This window comes from Agelaius phoeniceus, chromosome 25, assembly GCF_051311805.1.
Source record: "Agelaius phoeniceus isolate bAgePho1 chromosome 25, bAgePho1.hap1, whole genome shotgun sequence".
Taxonomy (NCBI): domain Eukaryota; kingdom Metazoa; phylum Chordata; class Aves; order Passeriformes; family Icteridae; genus Agelaius; species Agelaius phoeniceus.
Window position 1 is genome coordinate 4,953,512 of NC_135289.1, and position 22,232 is coordinate 4,975,743.

Sequence of the window (22,232 nt, forward strand, 5' to 3'; positions counted from 1 at the left end):
GGAGAACAGTAACATCAATATGGTTATGATAGGCTATAGATAATAGTTAAGGTATAGATTGGCTCTGCTGTATTAAGATGCTCAGGAAAGAAAAGTCTATAATGCATTGTGACCAAAAGAAAAGTATAGAATGCATTGTAACCAAAACCAAAGGGTCTCCAGGCCTGCCTGCAGCTGGAGCTGACAGCTGTGGGCACAGCTCTGTCACCCACGTCCCTGGACTGCTGTAACGTCTTGGATACAATAAACTGCATTTTGCAGAGCTGCCTGGAGTCCCACATCTCTCATTTAGGCTCTTACAGTGGTGCCCAACATGGGGTGCCATTAGTAAGAACCTGAGTTAGGGATGCACGTCTCTAGACCTGCCTGCAGCTGGAGCTGACAGCTGTGGGCACAGCTCTGTCACCCACGGCCCTGGACTGCTGTAACCTCTTGGATACAATAAACTGCATTTTGCAGGGCTGCCTGGAGTCCCACATCTCTCATTCAGGCTCTTACACCCATCCCTCTCCTGCCCAGGAGCTGCTGGAGCGTGGCCAGTGCGGAGCTGCTGCTGCCTGGCCGCCCTCAGCGCGGGCAGCTCGGACAGATGGCAGGCAGGGCACAGCACAAACTGCAGAAAGCCACCCTGGGAAGCTTTTGTTTTGCTGCCTGGAGCTTCTCTTTCAGGTTTCCAGGGCATCAAGGGGTCTCTGGGAGCAGGAAAAGCTCTGCTGGGATGGAGAAGAGTCCAACCTTCTCCAGAGAGGGCTCAGGGTGATGCCCGGTCCTGCTCTGGCATCACCCTGGGCCAGGCTGGACTCGGCTTTGAAGCTTTTGGTGATGGATAAACACATGAAAAATGCTGAAAAGTGCAAAAATAAGGGGAAGAAAGAAGCAGGTGGGACAGAAAGCAGAGAGCAGGGGGGTGATGGGGGTGTCAGGGTGCAGTGAGGAGGGAGAAACCCAATCCAGCCGAGTGGGTGCATAATTTATTCCCCCATTAGCTATTCATAAGGCAGCCCTTTGTATCAAGTCTCCTGACGTCCTTGTAACAACTTCAGGCCTTTCTGTGGAGCATCACCCTCCGGGGGTGCTCCTGTGCCACTTTGCCATGCGAACATGATTCTTGATGTGTCCTGGGCCTTCGTTACCACCATTCAGCAGAACCAGTAATTAATGAGATTCCCATGGCTGCAGTGTAACAGGAACCTCTGGGAAATACCCAGGGCAGTGCCACCTCCGAGGGTGCTGGGCCTGCACAGCCCTGCCTGGTGCTCGAAGGACGAGCTTGGATTTTGGGGCTTCCTCCTGAGCTGGGTTAAAGCCCAGTGGCCAAGGCATGGAGCTTTCCTGCAGCACCTGCTGGCCCTGATTTCTGTGGGGTTGGATGTGAGACTGAGCACCAGGGTGTGGGTCAGCTCAGTGGGGCAAGGAGAGGTGGGGGAGGCCCATCCATGCTGCTCTGCAATCTCCTGGCCACGCTGCAGCCTCAGCCTGGGACCGTGTTCACAGGGGCTGAGGGTGAGGGAAGAGATGAGGATCTGACCCCATGTTTCAGCAGGCTTGATTTATTATTTTATGATATATATTATATTAAAACTATACTCAAAGAATAGAAGAAAGGATTTCATTAGAAGGCTGGCTAAGAATAGAAAAAGAAAGAATGATAACAAAATCTTGTGGCTCGGACTCACTGTCTGAGCCAGCTGACTGTGATTGGCCATTAACTAGAAACAACTCCATGAGACCAATCCCAGATGCACCTGTTGCATTCCACAGCAGCAGATAACCATTGTTTGCATTTTGTTCCTGAGGCCTCTCAGCTTCTCAGGAGGAAAAAATCCCAAGGAAAGGATTTTTCATAAAAGATGTCTGTGACATCAGCCTGTACCTTCTTCCCCCAGGAGAAGATGGGTTTAACACATCCTCTTCCCCCAGGGAAGGGGGTTTAACACATTCCACATATCCCTGGGATAAAGCTGACCAGGACACCACACCATAGGCTTGGAAGGAGCCACCAGAGCAGCCAAAATCTCCTACAGCACCAAGAGATGCTCAGGGAATAAGCTGGGTCTTGGCTAAAGGGAAGACCCTTCTGCATTCTTGGGATTTTTTTCACCTTTCCCCAGCTCTGCCTGGGGCTCAGAGCTGATGTGGGGCCCCTTTTCCTGTTTGCTGCAATGTGGGGGGCTCAGAGCTGATCTGGGGATCCCTTTTCCTGCTCCCCATCGATTGGGGTGCTCAGAGCTCCATGCAGGACCCCTTTTCCTGTTCCAAATAGATCACATCAGAGCTGATGTGGGGCCCCTTTTCCTGTTCCAAATAGATCACATCAGAGCTGATGTGGGGCCCCTTTTCCTGCTCCCCACAGTGTGGGGTGCTCAGAGCTGATCTGGGGCTCCTTTTCCTGTTTCCAATAGATTGGGGTGCTCACAGCTCATCTGGGACCCCTTTTCCTGTTCCCTTCAGTGTGGGGGGCTTGGGGCTGAATGCAGGATCCCTTTTCCTGTTCCCCACAGTGTGGGATGCTCAGAGATGAGTGCAGGGCCTCTTTTCCTGTTCCAAATAGATTGGGGTGCTCAGAACTCAATGCAGGACCCCTTGTCCTGTTCCCCATAGATTGGGGTGCTCAGAGCTGATGTGGGGCCCCCTTTTCTGTTCCCTGCAGTGTGGAGGCTCTGAGCTGATTCAGGACCCCTTTTTCTGTTCCCCACAGTGTGGGGTGCTCAGAACTCCATGCAGGACCCCTTTTCCTGTTCCCCATGGTGTGAGGGGCTCCTAGAAATCCCCTGAAAGTCTCCCAGAGCCTCTTTGAGACACAGACAGGTCTCAAGTCAACCAGTCCCCAAAGTTTTGGCCTCGTGGCCCTAAAGCATTGCACAGGGAAGAGGTCAAGGCCAGATCCCAAAGCCATGCAGGCCCCATTGAGGCCTTGGCATGACCTGGTGGGACCCAGGGCCTGGACTACAGCCCACACCTGGGCAGGGAAGAGTTCCTGGACACTTGGGTTTCATTTGGTCTTAAAATACAAACATTGATCTTAGAACAGGCTGGGGGAAATCCTTCAATGCCAGGGGACTCCCTCCCTCCATGGGAGTCCTGCCCATGGGATAAATCTGTCCCCAGGTTCTGAAGGGATCCCTGGGGGGACTCAGCCCAGGAGTTGGGCTCTGGGAGGCCAGAGGGAAGGTCCAGGGTGCCAGAGGGAACCCTTGGGACAACTCACTGACCTGCCAGCCAGGCTTACTTTGGAAAGGATGGTGTAGGGCCAGAGCCAAGAGGGATAACCTGCACCTTCATGTTCAAAGCTGTGGGGAGGAAAGGTGATTTCAGTAGTAGTTATGTGTAATTAATAGGATTTCAGTAGTAGTTATGTGTAATTATTAGGATTTCAGTAGTAGTTATGTGTAATTATTAAGATTTCAGTAGTAGTTATGTGTAATTATTAGGATTTCAGTAGTAGTTATGTGTAATTATTAAGATTTCAGTAGTAGTTATGTGTAAGTAATAGGATTTCAGTAGTAGTTATGTGTAATTAATAGGATTTCAGTAGTAGTTATGTGTAAGTAATAGGATTTAGCATTGATAAATGGTAGTTTTGTAGCTGTGGGTAATTGCAAGGGAAATAATGTAAATTGGACACAGTTGTCTGTTTATTAGTTAATTAAACTGGTTTATTATTTATGCTGATTAATTATTAGTTATTATTAGTTAATTATTATTAGTAGTATATATATTGTTTATTTATATATAATATAAATATATATTATTAGTACATTTTTATAATGTAAATATATATTATTAATATAATATAATATAATATAATATAATATATTAATATAATATATATACTATAATGTATATTATGTTTATATATAATATAAATATGTATTATTAATATATATTATATAATTAACTAATAATTATTAGTTAATTAAACTGGTTTATTAATTATGTTGATTAATCAGTAAGAATTACAGTCCCTATCAGTTCTATCTCCAGCTTGCAATATAAAGGAGGAAAGTCAGACCCTGAAGCAACAATCCAGCATGTGATTCTTCTGAAACTGGACCTTGCATCTCTGTGGAACCCAAAGGGGTAAGAAAATGTTGTAAACATGTTAAACACCAGTCTGGTTACTCTTAACTTTTAACATGTTAAACATATTAAACACCAGTCTGGTTACTCTTAACTTTTAACATGTTAAACATGTTAAACACTAGTCTGGCTACTCTTAACTTTTAACATGTTAAACATGTTAAACACCAGTCTGGCTACTCTTAACTTTTAACATGTTAAACATGTTAAACACTAGTCTGGCTACTCTTAACTTTTAACATGTTAAACATGTTAAACACCAGTCTGGTTACTCTTAACATGTTAAACATGTTAAACACCAGTCTGGCTACTCTTAACTTTTAACATGTTAAACATGTTAAACACCAGTCTGGTTACTCTTCCACTTGGACTGTCTTCCACAGTAATCTGCAATCCTCAAGGTGATGTATTTAATGTAAAAGTTCTTTCATTCCCATTTTTAGCTCATTAGTTCCTACATGGTCAAAATCCGCCCTTGGGGGTGGCAGCTGGAGGTTTGGGGGGTTTTGGGGCATTTTGGGGCTGAGTTCCCCCCTGTGTGAAGCTGCTCCCCAGCCCTGTTTGCAGCACCACCTTTCTCCCCGTGTTTCCTTTAAATCCAAGGGCAGCGAGGCAAGGTAGGGTTTCACTGGGGTGTAGGATTTCCGAATCTGAGTCTTTCCTGAGACAAACCCTAATCCTTACCTGTGTGTCAGAGACGTGCAGGGACCTGCCATGTCCAGAACCCCTGGGATCCTCCTCTTCCCCGAGGAAGGGCTGTAAGCTGGGCTGCCTGAGCAGGGCTGCAGGTGAGTGATGGTTTTTATTGTGTTTTCTCTGCTTGTAGACACCACTGGTGATATCATGGAAATGAACCTGAGCCCAACCCAGCTGGGAAAGTTCCCACCTATATTAAGCCATTTATTTTACTTTATTGACAAAAGGATGTGGAAGAATCACCTGGTTGAAAAGGTTTCCATTTTATCTCCAGCTAAATTGGTGCTGGGTTCGTGGTTTTAGACCAACTTGTGCTGATACAGGAATTTTGGCTGCTCTTGGGTCTGTGCCCGACCCCAGACAGAGACACTCTGTGCTTTGAGCATTTACAGCCTCTCTTTCTCTTCCAAGACTTAAATAAAGTGGTTACCTTTGGCTGTGATCTTTTTTAATGGCTTTGAAGGTTTTGCAAGGCTTCCATTAGAAAATCCTCAGCTGCTGCAATTGGCTTTATGGGAATGTGTGCAAGGAACAGAGGGCATCAAACATTCAAAGGAAATATTGGTTTCCTTCAGCCTGCTCCAATTAAACTCTGAGGACCTGGAGGGAAATAATTCACCAGGATTTCTGACAGGCTGAAATCCATGGCTACCAAGGAGTCACTTAAATCCCAAAACAGGGTTGGGAGAATGCATTGCATGGGGATGAATTAAACTGGGAGGGGATGGGGTGTAGGAAAGATGATGTCAGGTTCAGGCTGCCATAAAAATAAAAATAAAAATTAATAATAATAATAACAATAGTAATAATAATATAGTAGTAGTAGTAGTAGGTAATGGGATGTCTCTTTTTAGGTTGGCTTGGGAATAAGAGGGACATTTTAGGTGATCCCAAGGAGGGAATGTGGGAATCCCCAGTGACACAGAGCTGGGTGTGGGGAGGGAATATTGGCTCAAAACTGCTGCTGGTTACATGGATTTGGTACAGTTTGTACTTAGAGGTGAGGAATAACCTGGTTTTCTGAGGGTCTGGTTTAGGATGTCCTCCCTGGTCCTGTGGGTCAGTGCAGGAGCCAGTCCTGGTGCTGGCTCAGTGCTCACTGCTTGCTCTACCAATGCTTCCATCCTTCAAATAACTGCAACAGTCCATGGAAAACGAGGCCCTGGGGTCAGTGATGGGTGGCAGAGCTCAGAGGGATCAGAGGCTTTGCTTAGGTGGTGCTGGGTCCAGGTCCAGCCAAGCCCCACTCTGGGATTACTCAGTAAGAACTGATTTGTGCCTGGTGTGTGATGAGTGTCACAGCCTCAGCAGGAGGCAGGCTCTGGAGGCTGCAGAGGTTCAAGCCAAACAAAGCCTCAACCAAATAAAGCCACATTTTTAATAGGAGAAAAAATTTATTATCTGGCTGATTCTCAGAGAGATAAGATTGGGGTTCCTGGGCTGAGCTGCTCCAACCCCAAAATGGATTAAAACTGCAGCTTTGATAGGCCAGGCTCTGTGTCTGTGCCCTGTCACTGATCTCCCATTGCATCCCAAGGTGGAATTCAGCTCCTGGGATGCAGCTGTGCCTTTGGCCTGGCTGTGCAGTGGGGACCAGGCCAGCCCATCCCAGTGAATCTGTTTGGGAAGGTCATGGGAAGGGGATTGGGAAATTGCTCTGAGGCAAAATCAGCTCCAGCTTCCTGAGAGGAGCCTGGGGCTGCCAGGGGAAGGGCGACCCTCGGGGAGGCTTTTTTGCTTTTTGCTTTTTTTTTGAGATCTTTTTTCCACATTTGGGGGGGATTTTCCAGACCTGTTTTTCCAGGATTTCTTTTATTTCTTTGGGTTTTCTCTGGAGCAGCACCTTTGGGAGACCCCAACAGTGCTGGCAATCACACCCCACTGCCTCTGCAAGGGCTCAGTGCAGGCTGATCTCAATATTTTCCTATCCCAGTTCAGCAGCACAGCATGGAAACCTGCCCCAATTACACGGGCTGGAATAAAGCTTGAGGGAAAACTGTGCATCCCAAGATGCTGGCAGGAGGATTCAGGATGCAGATGACTTTTGGAGGTCAGTCAGGAAATGCCCTGGCTGGTGCTCCCCCATTCCTGTGTGTCCAATCCCTTTCCAGGGTGATGTTTTTGCTTTGCTTGGGAAGTTTTGGGGCAGGGAAGGAAGGCAGAGCTCACTGACAGAGCTGGGGGAGCACATGGAAAGGGAAATTGTTGTGGTTTCATTAAATCCTGCTGGAAAAACAGGCAGGGGTTTGGAACAGCATCTGGGCTGCCTACATGGGGTGGTGGGTGATGCTCACAGTCCCAATGGATCACTGGAATAACAGAGAGGTTGTGGCCACATCCAGAGCCCTGCCCAGCCCCTGCTGAGGGCTGCTCTGGGCTCAGAGCAAGGCACAGCCAGGACCCAGAGCTGTCCATGGAGGTGTGACACCCCCAGAGGGTCTCATGGATGAACAACCCCCCCTGGCCACAGAAAAACAGGATGGGGAAAGCCCTGGGGAGGCAGCTCCAGCTCCTGGAGCTTCAGCACTTTGGGAGCTCAGTGCTGGCAATCACAGCTCTGGGAACAGAGGATTTTCCTGGGTCCCAGAGAAAAGCCAGGCCCGGCTTTGGAAGCGCCTGGACAAAGGCTCAGAGGGTGTCTGGGTGCCTCCACCTGCCTGGTGCTTGGTGTGAGTCTGTGCTGGCACTGGGAGCACTGCAGGCTCCTGCTTCTCCAGATTTTCTCTCTGTGGGTACAAAACCCAGGTCCCTGTGAGCCCAGTCCTGCTGCCTGTGCAGAGCAGTGAGCAGCCCTGCTCAGAGGGGACAGATCTGGGCATCACCTCCTCTTCCTCTGCTCCACGCTGCTCCTTCCCCACCCTCCCTGGGAAAGCAAAGGCCTCAAACCCCTTTGTAGACATGAAAGAGGAGCACTGGAGCCCTGGCTGCTGCTGCTGCTGCTGCTGGGCAGGACCAGCGAGGGAGCAAAAAACCCATTTCAGGCACAAGGAGAACGAGGGAGCACTGCAGGCTCCTGCTTTTCCAGATTTTCTCTCTGTGGAGCACTGCAGGCTCCTGCTTTTCCAGATTTTCTCTCTGTGGAGCACTGCAGGCTCCTGCTTTTCTTGCTTTCCTCACCGTGGATGCAAAAGCCAGGTCCCTGTGAGCCCTGTCCTGCTGCCTGTGCAGAGCATCCCAGTGAGCAGCCCTGCTCAGAGGGGACAGCCAGGGTCACATCTGGGCATCACCTCCTCCTCCTCTGCTCCACGCTGCTCCTTCCCCACCCTCCCTGGGAAAGCAAAGGCCTCAAACCCCTTTGTAGACATGAAAGAGGAGCACTGGAGCCCTGACTGCTGCTGCTGCTGCTGCTGCCGGGCAGGACCAGCGAGGGAGCAAAAAAACCCATTTCAGGCACAAGGAGAACGAGGGCAAGGAGTCCCACCGGGCTCACGTGGGCACCGGCATCGCCTTTCGGCAGGAGAGGCTGGAGCATCCCCGAGCTCCGGCACAGGCGGAGGGGCAGCTCCGCCGGGCAGCCCCGGCCGGGAGGGAGGCGGCCATGGGAGCACGGGAACCCCGCACGCCCGAGGAGGATGAGGATGATGCCAAAACCGGGTTTGTTCCTCCCCTCTTGGGCTCAGCCGCCGTCGTGGCCGTGGGGGAAGTTTAGAGGGAGAGAAAATGAGAGTTTGGTGGGTGGGTTTGGGGCACTCAGATGGTGTTTTTCTCTTTTTTGGTGGGTATTTTTTGGATGGTGGTGACAGGGGGGAAGTTTAGTTCGTCCTTGCAGATGAGGATGATGCCAAAACCGGGTTTGTTGCTCCCCTCTTGGGCTCAGCTGCTGTTGTGGGGGAAGTTTGGGGGTAGAGGAGAGTTTGGTGGGTGGGTTCAGGGCAGTCAGATGCTGGTTTTTTTGGGGTTTTTTTGGTGGGTATTTTTTGGATGGTGGTGACTGGGGGAAGTTTAGTTTGTCCTTGGAGAAGCAGGGAGGGTGAAGTGTTCCTGAGCACGGGGTGAGTGCTGCGAGGAGCCCTGGATTTACCAGCAGTCAGAGGCTCTCACTGGCATCATTTCAATCACTTTAAATCCTAATTACTTTTTGTGGCTCCGAATTCCCCTGTCCTCTCCCGGGGGCACCCTGGGGGTTGCTGGGCTGCGCTGGGGGCTGCCCTGGCCCCTGCACATGAAGCCACAAGCCCGGAGTGACACCGGGACCCCAAAGCTGTCACCTCCCAGGCTGCTCTCAGTGCTGCTGTTGCAGAATCCGGGATCAATGCAGGATCTGTCTGACCCCATTAGCGGCTTCCTATTGCTTTCCATTTATACCTTCTCTCCATGTTTGGCTCCGGCCGCCGACCTCCTCCAGGCTTTGCTGCCGGTGCAGATTTCGAGGGGGGGGCAGCGTCCTTTGCTCAGCCCAGGGAGCAGAGCGAGGTTCCAGCTCCGAGCTCCGGATGCTGCCCTGGGGGGCGGCTCTGCCTCTGTCCCTGCACTTCGGGACACGCTGGGAAAGTTTCCCATCGATTTGGGCTCGGGTTCTTTCTCGTGTTACAGGGCAGTAAGCAGGAGGGGGCAGCCTGGCCCGGCCCCAGGCAGGCGCCCGGGCGGAGCCGGGATGCTCCAGAGGGAAAAGGTCACTCCCCGCACCTCCTTTTCCTCACTTCTGCTGGTTCAGGCTGATCAAAGCACTTCCCAAGCGCTTCGTGTCCGTGTGTCCATCCATCAGCCGCTTCCAGAGCGCGCCCAACACTTGGCAGCAGCAACCGCTCTGTGAATGCCAGGGGGGCAGAACCCCAGCCCCCAAAGAGCGCACTCAGCATCCCCAAAGAGCCACCGCAGCACCTCACAGCCAAAAATCCATTTCCATCTTTCCCTGAATCAGGCTAAACCCCGGCTCGGAGTGCAGGGAAGATGAGCAGGGCTCAGCCGGAGCCAAGCCTGGCCGGGTCCCAGCCTGTCCCTGTCCCTGTCCCTGTCCCTCGGTGGAGCAGCCGGCACCGCCGCAGGGCTGATCTGATCCCATCTGGCTTTTCCTGCTCCCTGCGCTGGGCTGGGGCGGCTCTCACGGCACGGCCGGAGCGAGCGGGACCCCGCCGGCTCCCTCCGAGCAGGAACTCGCCCTCGCTGCTTATTAAATTACATCCTGACCCGGTTAATCCATAGCTGATTAATTTTGGGCTCCATGGCCGGGTATAAGAAAGGGTTCATCTGTCTCCTGGTGTGTACTGTATGTACTGAGCTCTCTGATAATCAGATTTTTTAAATATATATATTTATTTAATATCTATATAAAGATATATGTATTATATCTATGTAATATATAGATTTTTATATATACTATAGTATATCTATATAATATATAGATTTATTTTATATATATATATATATAAAAAAATAAAATTCGGGTGGAGAAAGCAGAAGGAGGTATGAAAAGTGGGGAGGGCTGCAGGGGTCTGGCTGGGCACATCTCTGCCTGCGGTGATGGACACTCCATCCCAGCCCTGGGGATCTTCCTCATGTGCATCTTGTCCTGGAGAGCTCCTGCCTGGCTTTATGGACATCCACAGCCCTGGGGAAACTGAGGCACGGACATGGAAGCAGCCCTCAGGAGCTGGTGGCTGCTTGTTCAGGGTCATAATTTGTTTCCTGGTGCAATTTCATGGAATCCCAGGATGGTTTGGGTTGGAAAGGACCTTAAATCCCATCCTGTCCCACCCCTGCCATGGCAGGGACCCCTTCACTGTCCCAGGCTGCTCCCAGCCCTGCCCAGCCTGGCCTTGGGCACTGCCAGGGATCCAGGGGCAGCCCCAGCTGCTCTGAGCACCTGTGCCAGGGCCTGCCCACCCTCCCAGGGAAGAATCTGTCCCAAATACCTCATCTGAACCCACTCTCTTTCAGTTGAAAGGCAATATGTGTGTGTTTAAATGTTGAGGTTCATCCTGCCCCCCTCCCTTGCTGCAGACAAACTTTAACCTCTGCTTTGAGAAGCAAAGAGGTTTCAGGTCTGGCTGCTCCTAAGCCCTGGGCTCTCCTGGGGCTGCAGAATCCCTGGGATTGCTCTGAGCCACACCATTGTTTCAGTGGATTTTGGCCCCTTTTCCATTTCTCCACTGTTCCCACAGTCAGGACTCAAAAGCAGAGGCAGCTTTTGCCAGACCCCATCGTCCCCTGGAAGATCTGAATTATTCTTTCCTGTATTTTCATCACTCATAAACTACCACCATCTCCTCTCCTGCTTATTCCCTCACAGCTGCGCACATTTGCTTGGAATTTAAAGAGTTTCATTTGCAAACTCCTCTCCTGAGGAGGAGCATGAGCCACAAGTTTTCACAGCAAGCCCAGCAGCTCCTTGTTTTCCTTCCAGAGATGATTCCTGCCCTGCTCCATCAGTGCCAGATGCCCAGGGCACCTCCCTGAGCCTCCAAGGACACTCCATGCTGCAATCAGAGCTCCAATATTAATTACCCAGCCCTAATTGAGGGCATTCAAGGGTCTGGGGTGTGGTTTTACATCCTGCACCCCCCAAAATCCAACCCTCCTGAAAAATCCAACCCTCCTGATGCTGGGGGACTGTTGCTAATTGAGGGGCCCTTCAATTAGCTGGAAGGAGAAATAAGAAAAATTCCCTTGGTGGAGAGGCCACGGAGCCACCTGAGCTCCATCCCAGAGCCGCGGGGCTGGAATTAGCGAACCCCAGGTAATTTAAATTAGTGCTGCAAAGAGAGGACAATTAGCAGAGGCTCGTTAGTGCCCTGAGCTGCTCCGTGGCCCGGAGCCGGTGCAGGCTCACACGGATTTCACAGTTCTGCTCGGGAATTCAGGAAAAGCAAAGAAAGTGTCCCTGTGTTATGCGGAGATAATCAAAACTCCACAACTTTTGTGGAAGTTGTAAAGCCGGGATGTTTGTTATTACAGCGCTGGACGCGTGTGGGAATCGTTCCCCTAAAATGACACACATGGGTACCTCTGGGAACTCCAGGTCCCTTTTTATCCCCCTCTCAGATACATATGCATACAATTTCACAATAGGTTCATACATATTCATTTTTACGAATTTTTCATGACATTTGCTGCTAGTTCCTCATTATCCAGAAGAATTCCTAGGTCAGGTTGAGCTGCTCTCACAGCAGCCTCTGTGTCTCTCTCTATCACCCTCTGTCTCTCCCCCCCTTATCCCTGTCCTCCACTGAAGCAGTTTCTGAGCCCAGGCTTTGCAGTCAGGCTAAATGGCTCTGTTTTGTAACCACAGACTCAACTCAAAAATGTACATTTCACCGAAATTGAAATGGATTTCTACCCTGCACAATTTCCACTCTGCCTCAACTGCCTGGTTCCACCACAGGACGGGGCCTGCAGGACCCCTCCAGCCTCCTCTGGCTCATCCCACGTCAGATCAAAGGGAGAGGGAGGGATGAGCTGCTCAGTCCCCTGCGCTATTTCCCACAGGCAAAGTTAAGCTCCCCGTCCAAACAATAATTCAGGGACCTGCTGCCAAAAATTCCTCCTCTGCCAGCTAATCCCTCTCTGCTTTTGGACGGGCTCGGGGGTGTTTTGTCTCCCCTCTGGTGTCAGAGTGATCCCACGCAGGACTTGCTGCATTCTGCTCCATCCCGGATGCTGGGCACCCTCAGGGGCCGAGTTTGTCTGTGGGGTAAATCCCAGTTTGTCTGTGGGGTAAATCCCAGGCGATCCCAGGAGCAGGGAGCAGAGGGAGAGAAGTGCCTGGGGCGGCCTGGCTGGAGGAGGAACCGAAACCCCTCGAGCCAAGGGGGTGTTTGGAGTCACCTTGGTGGAATACAAGGCAGAAATGTCCCGGGGGTGTCCGGGGTGCAGGCGGGCTCCCCAGAGAGGAGGGAGTTGTGTAACTGTCCCGTTTCTGGCAGGCAGGGATGTTATTCCGGGCATCTCCCCCCGTGCCCGTCTCGCCTGGGCCACAGCACTGATTTCACTCCAGGAATATCAGGAATATCCCCATTATCGGGGGGGAACTTGCTAAGACTCCTTAGCTCCAGCACAAGCCACATCTGCTGCTCTTCTGGTTGCTTTTCTTGCTCTGCATTTCCCTCAGCCACAGCTGCTCTTTGCCCGGGTGCAGGAAGCGACCCTGGCTAGTTCCAGGTAGATTTTGGGGGAAAAAAAACAACAAAAAAGCAAAAAAACCCAAAACACAAAAAACAAACATCCCCCCCCCCAAAAAAAAGACACCAAAAACCACCCCAAAAAACCAAAAAAAACCCCAAAACAAAACACCAAAAAAAGTCAGATTTTGCCTACAGCCCCCATCACCCTGTGGTCAAAGCGCCCTTCCAAAGCTGGGTTTGGAGGTGAGATGGACACAATATAATGTTGTGGAATATAAATGGAATTATTTTTTGTTAATAATGCCCTCGCTGGGATGAGGGTAAATTTAAGGACTGTGGTTTGTAGGGGTAGAGAAACGGTGTATAAAATGCTAAAGCCTCCCTGAAGGACCTGATCAAAGGTCTGGATAATCTCCTGTCCCCTTTCCATCAGGGAAGGCTGGAGATGTCTGCGGGATGCTCCAAGGCGGGCTCTCCTCGGGGACAGAGGGGTTTAATGTGCTCATTAACGCCATGAGAGGAGAAATAGCTCAGAGGACAGAAAAGGATGCTGGAGGGGGGGAAATCGAGGTGAGCGGGTCCCTCAAGAGCAAAGGAACGTCACCGAGGAGGAATTCAGGAATTCAGGCTGAAGCCTGGGGGTAGAAATGTGCCACCCCCTCCTCTGCCTTCCCCCCCTGCCTGGAGGGCGAGGAGGGGACGGAGGAGGAAGAGGAGGGTGGGGAGATGACCTGGGTGAAGGTGGAGGCGGGATCCAGCCCTGGGTGAGGCCAGCAGGGATGAAATCACTCTGGAGCACCCGAGGTGAGATGGCCGTGAGCAGCAGCAGGCTCCGGAATGGAAACAAAATAAAAATAGGGAAAGAAAACAAAAATCTCGGTTATTTTAACGACTCATACCAACCTGCCCGGTCCTGTCCGTTAATAAATAAATATTTATTTATTAATTAATTCCTGGAGGTAACAAGCCCGGTGGCGCTGGGGTCGGAGGCAGCATCCAGCTGCACCCAGGCATGAGGAAGGGCCACGTCCCTGCTCTCCCTCGTCCCCCAGCGATGCCCTTTGCTGGGCTGTGCCAGCTGTACCGCATCGGTCCCGGGCACCCCGGGGCGGGGACGGACATGTCCCACGTGGTGGTGGTGGCACTGTCCCCTCCTGGAAAGGCGCCCGCTGTCCCCACGACCACAGGCGAGAGGTAGGTGGGCAGCGGGGGATGCTCCAACCCTTGGGCTTTCCCCTCCCCTCCTCCTCTTTTCAAGCCTTTATTTTATAATAATACCTACAAAAGAGCTGTAAATGCCTCTCCCGGGGTGGCAGCGGTGTGCGGGTCCCTGTCCCCCCTCTCCCGGGGACCAGCTCAGACCTCGCCACGTCACGGACAAGACTTGGAGCATCCGCAGCATTATTGGGGATTAAAGGTGGCATCCGCCAGAAGGGCACGTCCTCCTCCCCCGTCTCGCCGCCCGGCGGGTGGGGACAGGAGGTGGGAGCCCGAGCCCCCCTCCCTGGGCGATGGGGCGTGGGGACGGGGTGTCCCCAGAGCCTTTCCATGGAGCCCCGGCTGGTTCCAGGGCTCCCGGGGGGATGGAGGGGCCGAGCCCCCACGGCCGCGCCTGCCAAAGCCCGGCTTAGGCGCGGGGCTGCCAATTCCCCGCTGGAGCAAAGAGAGGCAGGAGCCTTTCCAATGACATTGCCCGCCCAAAGGCGCCTTCCGAGGGTATGGCTGGGCTTTTCTGTCACCCTGCACGTCCCTGTCTGTGTTTGCTAACTCTCTCCCCAGATGCTGACAGCCTTGGCGCTTCCATGCCCTGCCCAGGTAAGTCCTTGCAGGTGCTGCTGTGGGCGGGCAGAGGGGACAATCTCCTCCTTCCTCATCCTACCCAGGGATGATGGTGGGGAGGGGAGGGGACAGGAGAGGGGGAGAAGAGGCTCAACAGCTCCAATAATCTGGAAAAACCTTGGGGATGTGTCACAGACATCTTTTACTTGGGATTTTTCCTCCTGAGAAGCTGAGAGGCCTCAGGAACAAAATGCAACCAATGGTTATCTGCTGCTGTGGAATGCAACAGGTGCATCTGGGATTGGTCTCATGTGGTTGTTTCTAATTAATGGCCAATCACAGTCAGCTGGCTCGGACTCTCTGTCCTTGTTATTCATTCCTTCTTTTTCTATTCTTAGCCAGCCTTCTGATGAAATCCTTTCTTCTATTCTTTTAGTATAGTTTTAATATAATATATATCATAAAATAATAAATCAAGCCTTCTGAAACATGAAGTCAGATCCTCATCTCTTCCCTCATCCTCAGCCCCCTGTGAACACCATCACAGGGATGGACATTGTTCACACAGGGTGCTCACAGGAGGAGGAGGAGGAGGAGGGGATTGCAGGGAGGAAGGTTTGACTGGGTGCAGAGAGCCTGGTGGAAACCACAGCCCTGACTCGCTGGGATGTGATGGGTAAAACACCAGCTCTCCCTCCAAATGACCTTTCTCTTTCACCGTCGCTCTGCCTCGCGTGGTTTTTTTGTTATTATTATGATTTTCCACGGGCAGGGATTTCCGCTGAAGGATATTAGTTAATCAGATTCTGAGAAGCAGATGTTGGGTGATTTAGGAGGAAAAAATCAGGCAACTTTCTAGTTCAAGCCTCGGCTGGAGCCCGGTGCAAAGCTTAGGGAGGATGTTTTGTGGCTCTGGGATGCACTGTTAATTTTGGTGTTAATTAAAAACGAGACAGATAAGGTGGTTTGGGGTCAGGTGGGGCACCTCCCTCCAGACATCAGCATGGTCTGGGGATTTAAGGTAAGGAAAGGAACCTCAGAGCCCTGCATCCCATGGGAAACTGTTCCAAGGACTTGAAATGGAGCTGAAGCACTTTGGGAATTTCGTGGTCAGCTTTAGCTGCTCAGCTTTGTTCCACTCTTGTTCCACTGCCAAGAGAGGTCCCTGTACTTGTGGACCCCTCTGGGTCCTCCCCCTGGCTGGAGGTGTGGTGGGCCAGGTCAGCCCACCCTGCCACTGAACACTAAACTCTGATTCAAACTTTATTTTATTCTGATTTAAAAATCAGCTTGGGATTTATATTAAGAAAAAACAAGAACCAGAAGGGAATTATGTGTGCTGCTTTTCTTCTTTCCTTTAGCACTTATTTTTCCCTTGAAAGTGCTTTATCTGGGCCAGGTTTGTTGCAGTATCCCTTTGTAGGCCTCCTGATTCTCCTGAAAGCAGGGTTATCCTCAGCTCTGATGCCACAAATCATCCTGCCAGCACCAGCTTCTCACTAAGCCCCCAAACAGTCCAGCCTGGGATGCCTCCAGCCCCATGGAGAGCAGCTGCACCTTGGCCATCTCCAGCTGGGGCTGGAGGACTCAGGTTTGGAGTCCTTGAGGCTCCCCAGCTTTGCCTGAGGTCACTTTGAGGACACAACCACTCTGCTGCTGCTGCTGCTCCAGGCACCAGTTCTGTCCCTTGCCCCAGCCACTCCTCTCTACACATCCCCGAGAGGGAGGTTGGGCACAAAGCCAGCCTGCAGCAGCTCCTTAGGGCTGGATTTCTAAGAACAGCCAAGCCAAGTGGGTTTAGCTCAAGCAAAGAGACCTGGCCTGTAAATAGCTTATGATAAATTGTAGGATTTTTCCCCAAATCCAGAATCTCTCCTACTGAGGAGAGGTTGATCCCTAGATGCTGGGTCCTGTATGAGCTTCTGCTGCCAGGGCTGTAAAGCTGAGAGGAGAAGAGGGAGGATTTGTGGCAAATCAGGCTCTTCATGCCCATTCCTGCAACAGATTGGGGGCATTTTGGCCTGTCCTACCCCAGCTGTGTGCCAGCAAGGATGGAATCTCAGCTTCTGGGGAGCAAAAACCTTCAGCACCCCAAATCACTCCAGTGAAACAGGGAGCTGGAGGCACGGGGAGCAGCTCAGGCCCCATGTGGGGATGGGTTCCTGCCCAGCCCTGGAAGCAAACCCAGCACTGGGGACCATCCTCATCACAGGACCAGCCCTGGCACCACTGCTGCTGCTCCGTGGCCTCAATTGTGTTGCTATTCCTGGCAGTTGAGGGCATTTGGGTTTTTTGTGTCCCTCTCACTGGAGCTGCCTGGGTAAGAAAGCCAGAGTGCCCTTGGTGAGCAGCGGTCACGCAGAGCAGCTCCACGTGTCCTCCTGTGGTGCCTCATGTCTGGGAAATACATTTGGAGGGGAAATAAATCAGGGCACTGAATTTACTTGGAAAGTTCATTCTGGGGAAAATCTCCACAGAACTGCTCCCTGTTAACACCTAATTTCTCTCTGTGCTTCTCCCTGAGGCAGGACAGGTAATTTCCCAGCTCCATAACTTGGCCTGGTCCCTGGGCTCCTCTTTGACTTTGCTGAGCTCAGAATGGTGTTGGTGTGTGGGGAGATGTGTGCCCAGGAATATTTGGGGATGTGGGGACTGTTCCTGAGTGCCTCTCAGAGTTGGGCTGGGAAAGAATCCACCCCATGGCCTGGAAGGTTCTCTCCAAGGGACCCAAAGGTTTAGTCCTGAGCTTCTTCCTGGGGCTGGAATATCAGGTCTGTTGTGGAGGAGGGCTAGGAGAGCTCTGGGGGATGTCACCCCATCCTGTGCCTCCCCCAAGGCCAGGGGTCCTGTCCCACCCCTCTTCCCAGACCAAAGGGGCTCTCCAAGGCTGGTGGACATTTCTCCTCCTGGCCTGCTTCCTCCTGGGCTGCATTCCCAAATTCCAGTGTTGTTCCTGCTTTGGGAATTGTTTCCAAACAATGCTTGACCCATCTGCAACGTGCCCAGGACCTCCTGGGGTTTGACCAATGCCTCTCCCACCTGGATCAAGGGCTGTTCTTAGCTTGGGACAGCCATGTTCCAAACCTCCAAATCCTGCTCTGAGCTTTGGATCCGCACCTGGAAACGGATGAAACGACCCCTTGGTGTGGGATCACTGGGGAGAGGCTGGGTGGGACACCTGGATTCACCCCCATCCTCTGCTGCTGCCTGACCTTTCATCCTTGGCTTCTGTAGGAGGTTTGGGGAGGGCCAACAGTGGCAAAGCCGTGCCAAAAGGGCGTGCAGGATCCAAAAATGAGTGATTTGCTGGAAGTCATTTTGCTACTCAACAGCATTAATGCTTCCATTAAAAACCAGAAGAGGGTGGTGTGGCCTTTCAGGGCTTGTTTCGCCCTGCTCATGCACAGTTCAGCTCTGTGTCCCTGTCCCTTGCAGATCCTCCTAGCGTGGGAAAGGCGCGGGCAGCCGGCGTCGGCCGCGGGGGCTTCTGCTGCTGAGCTGATTAGCGTATGATGGACGTGGCCAGTTGGAAGGAGATGGAGGTGGCACTAGTCAGTTTTGACAACGCTGATCAGATCGTGGAGGATCCCTGCTACTCCAACGACCTCAGCCCCGCCGGGCAGTCGCGCAAGGGCCACCCCAGCTGCGCCAACCTGCTGTCCAACCTGCGGATCCTCATCAACAGCGAGAACGCCAACAATGAGACCATCTTCTCCAGGTTCTCTGCCGAGTTCAGCGACCACCTGGTGGGGGAGAGGGTGGGCATGGATGAGGGGGACCAACGAGTCATCATCAACATCGCTGGGCTGAGGTTTGAGACACGGCTCAAGACCCTGGACCAGTTCCCCGAGACCTTGCTTGGGGACCCGGAAAAGAGGATGCGTTACTTTGACTCCATGAGGAATGAATATTTCTTTGACAGGAACAGGCCCAGTTTTGATGGGATCCTGTACTATTACCAGTCTGGGGGGAAAATACGGCGCCCGGCCAACGTCCCTATCGACGTCTTTGCTGATGAAATCACCTTCTATGAGCTGGGTGATGAAGCCATGGACCAGTTCCGGGAGGATGAAGGGTTCATCAAGGATCCTGAGACCCTCTTACCAACCAATGACTTTCACAGGCAGTTCTGGCTGCTCTTTGAGTACCCCGAGAGCTCCAGTGCAGCCAGAGGCGTAGCTTTGGTCTCCGTCCTGGTCATTGTCATCTCCATCATCATCTTCTGCATGGAGACCCTGCCAGAGTTCCGGGAGGAGAGGGAGTTCAGGTCCACCCAGGAGCTCTCTAAGAATGTGACAGACACCTTGGTGTCCCACAGCACCTTCACGGACCCTTTCTTCGTCGTAGAGACCGCCTGCATCGTCTGGTTCTCCTTTGAGCTCTTTGTCCGGTTCATCGTGTGCCCCAGCAAGACCGAGTTCTTCAGGAACATCATGAACATCATCGACATCGTGTCCATCATCCCCTACTTCGTGACGCTCACCACCGAGCTGATCCAGCAGAGCGAACTCAACGGGCAGCAGAACATGTCCCTGGCCATCCTGCGCATCATCCGCCTCGTCAGGGTCTTCCGCATCTTCAAGCTCTCCCGGCACTCCAAGGGGCTGCAGATCCTGGGGCAGACCCTCAAGGCCAGCATGAGGGAGCTGGGCTTGCTCATCTTCTTCCTCTTCATCGGCGTCATCCTCTTCTCCAGCGCCGTTTACTTCGCGGAAGTCGACGAGCCGCAGTCCCATTTCTCCAGCATTCCCGACGGCTTCTGGTGGGCCGTGGTCACCATGACCACCGTGGGCTACGGGGACATGTGTCCCACCACGCTGGGCGGGAAGATCGTGGGGACGCTGTGCGCCATCGCGGGGGTGCTGACCATCGCCCTGCCCGTGCCCGTCATCGTCTCCAATTTCAATTATTTCTACCACCGGGAGACGGAGAACGAGGAGAAGCAGATGCTGCCTGGGGAGGTGGAGCGGCTGCTGGCCAGCGTGGCCACGGGCAACGGCAGCATGGAGTCACTCAATAAGACCAATGGGGGTTACCCTCGAGACAAGGCCAAAAAATGATGGTAGAGGCCCTGAGGGACTGGGCACAGTCAGGTGGGATTAGCTGGAAAATGCATCCAACATCTGCATGCTCTGATTTTTTTTTTTTTTTAAATTATGTGCTGCTGCTTTTTTTTTTTTTTTTTAGACATTTTTCAATCTCTGATTTCCTGTGGCTGTTCAAATAAATACCATCTTTCTTATCTCTCTGCCCTGCCCATCGGTCTGGTGTTTTTTATTTGATGCTCATCTGCTTGACATTTGTGTTCTCTCTTCTTCCACACTCCCTGGTGTCAGAGTGGAATTCCCACACATACAGAGATTTCCCCATTTACTGGAGAGGAAAAAAGGGCAAAATGACATGAAATGCTTGGCTTGGTGACACCCAGCTGTCCAGGGATGAAGGTGGGTCCAGCTCCCTGCTTTGTTTATAAAATTAGTTTTAAATATTTTAAATAGTTCCTCCCTGCCCACCACTTCAGATCTGGGGGGTCTGACAAATTCCCAGACCTGCAACAGCAAAAATAAGCTGGCAAAAAGAAATGAGAAGGGATATTTTTAGCTGGATGAGTTCCCTGGTCTGCCTGGCTCATTAATTTTGATGGCACAGCAGGGTGGGCAGTCATGGATGGACCCAAGGCAGCAGGGGGGGGTTTGGGGTTGCTGACCAGACACGGTGGCACAGCCACCCCAAAGGTTCAGGGCACTGCAGCTCAAAGCCCACAGGGGTTTCTGCTGGAAAACTGAGCTCTGAGAGAGGGAATGGGATTTCTCCTGCAACAAATGCTCATTATCTGGTTTACAAACAACCCTGGGGATGAGCCACTGTGACCTTGTAGCTTTTATTGTCACTTCTGGTGCTGCAAAGGGGGCAGAGAGCAATGAGAGCCAACATTTCCTGACAGCTCCATTCCCTGTTGTAACAAGGCACTTCTGCTTTCCTAAAAATGCAAATTTCCAGTGGCACTTGGGATGGGAGCAGCCAGCAACAGCTCATTTTGCCATTCTCTCCAATGCCAGCAGTTTTTATGACAAAAACATTTTGTTCCTACTTCGCTGTTTCACTCGACTTTTTTTTTTTTTTAATGTTTCTGCCTCCATCGAAATCCCAGCTTCTCGTGCAGTGTCTCATCCACTCTGATGTCCCACACCTGCTGCACAGATGTCTCATCTCCTGACAGATCCCCCTGATCATCACGCAGCGTGCCAGCATTTCTGCTTTGCAATTTCATTCAGAAAGCAGCGGTGCAACAGGGGTTGGATTTATCGCTCCTGCTCTGTTGGAAAATGTGGGTTCGGGCTCGTTGGGATTTTCCCTGTAGCAGAAATCCCACAGCCCTGGTGGGAGGAGTTTTTATTTTGGTTTTTAGGGATTCTGTGCCCTGTCTTTCTGCAATGAGGTGTTTTTCACCCCAGGAGATGGATCTGAGACATGACCAGTACAATCCCTTCTCCCTCTGGGACAAATCCCACTATACCACCTGCTCTCCCCGTTGTTTCTTTCCCATCCCTCCACCATCCCTTTCCCCTCCCTTGCAGCCCTCACACCATCATCTCAGGCAGGAGGAACTGTCAGAGCTATTTAATCTCCTTCCCACTGTGTCCAAGTTCTGTGGGGATGCTTGGAGAATGCACAGCTGGGCACAGCTGGAGGAGGCACAGCTGGGAACAGCACTCAAACATCCCCAGCTCCTCTCTTTTCACCCCTCAATTCTCTCCAGCAGCTCTTTCACATCACTATTTTTATTTCATAGCAGGTTCTTTCTCTTTTTCTTCTAGAAAACTTGATTTTTTTTCCATTCTTTTGTATTTTTATTGCTCCCCTCCCCAAATTCTCTCCCTGCCTCTCTAATCTGAACTTTTGGTGGTTTTTCCTTGGGAAATTACCATGAAACACTCTGATGAGAAGGTTTGGGCTGGGAAATATTCAGCCTGATCAGCCACGAGCACATTTCCACTCCTCCTGCAAACATGGACTGTAGTGGTGCTGGGATGGATGGATGGATGGATGGATGGATGGATGGATGGATGGATGGATGGATGGATGGATGGATGGATGGACAGAAAATCTGATTCTTATAAACCTGTAAACTATCCTCAAATAAAAGAATAAATGCTTCAAAATCTGGTATGCAGAAAATATTATTTCTTTGGACTCAACTTTTTTGTTCCTGGCTTTGTGCTGCTCCATGGCAATGCAATTCCAGCTGGGAATTGTGCATGGGAAGGTTGAGACACGGGGCAATATGGAATCCCAGAGTGGTTTGGGCTGGAAGGGACCTTAGAGCTCACCTCATTCCACAAGGCAGGGACACCTTCCACTATCCTGGGTTTCTCCAAGCCCTGTCCAGCCTGGCCTTGGGCAATCCAGGGAAGGGGCAGCCACAGCTGCTCTGGAAAACAGAAAATTGCAGCTCTCCAGCTCTGTGAGATGAGGACAAACCCTGCAGATTGGGTCACACCATCCATTGTGGGAGATCAGGTCCAAGGGGGATCCCTGACTGATGCCATGGGAAGGGGAGCAGAGGCATTAAACCTCCCCAGACACACCAACCTATTTCTAGTTTGCCCCAAAGAG

General features: G+C 51.6%; 1 protein-coding gene across 2 annotated transcripts; it reads left to right on the forward strand.

The window, feature by feature from the left end:
* The first annotated feature begins 8,239 nt into the window (after nt 1-8,239).
* KCNA10 (potassium voltage-gated channel subfamily A member 10) lies at nt 8,240-21,685 on the forward strand. Of its 2 annotated transcripts, none has more exons than XM_077190668.1 (2): nt 8,240-8,370; nt 18,051-21,685. In XM_077190668.1, exon 2 carries the CDS (start codon nt 18,125-18,127, stop codon nt 19,673-19,675), a length of 1,551 nt encoding a protein of 516 aa, XP_077046783.1. In that variant the 5' UTR covers nt 8,240-8,370; nt 18,051-18,124; the 3' UTR covers nt 19,676-21,685. The 2 variants fall into 2 exon arrangements, with proteins under 2 accessions (XP_077046783.1, XP_077046784.1); XM_077190669.1 differs by lacking the exon at nt 8,240-8,370 and adding an exon at nt 8,545-8,567.
* Nucleotides 21,686-22,232: the final 547 nt, after the last annotated feature.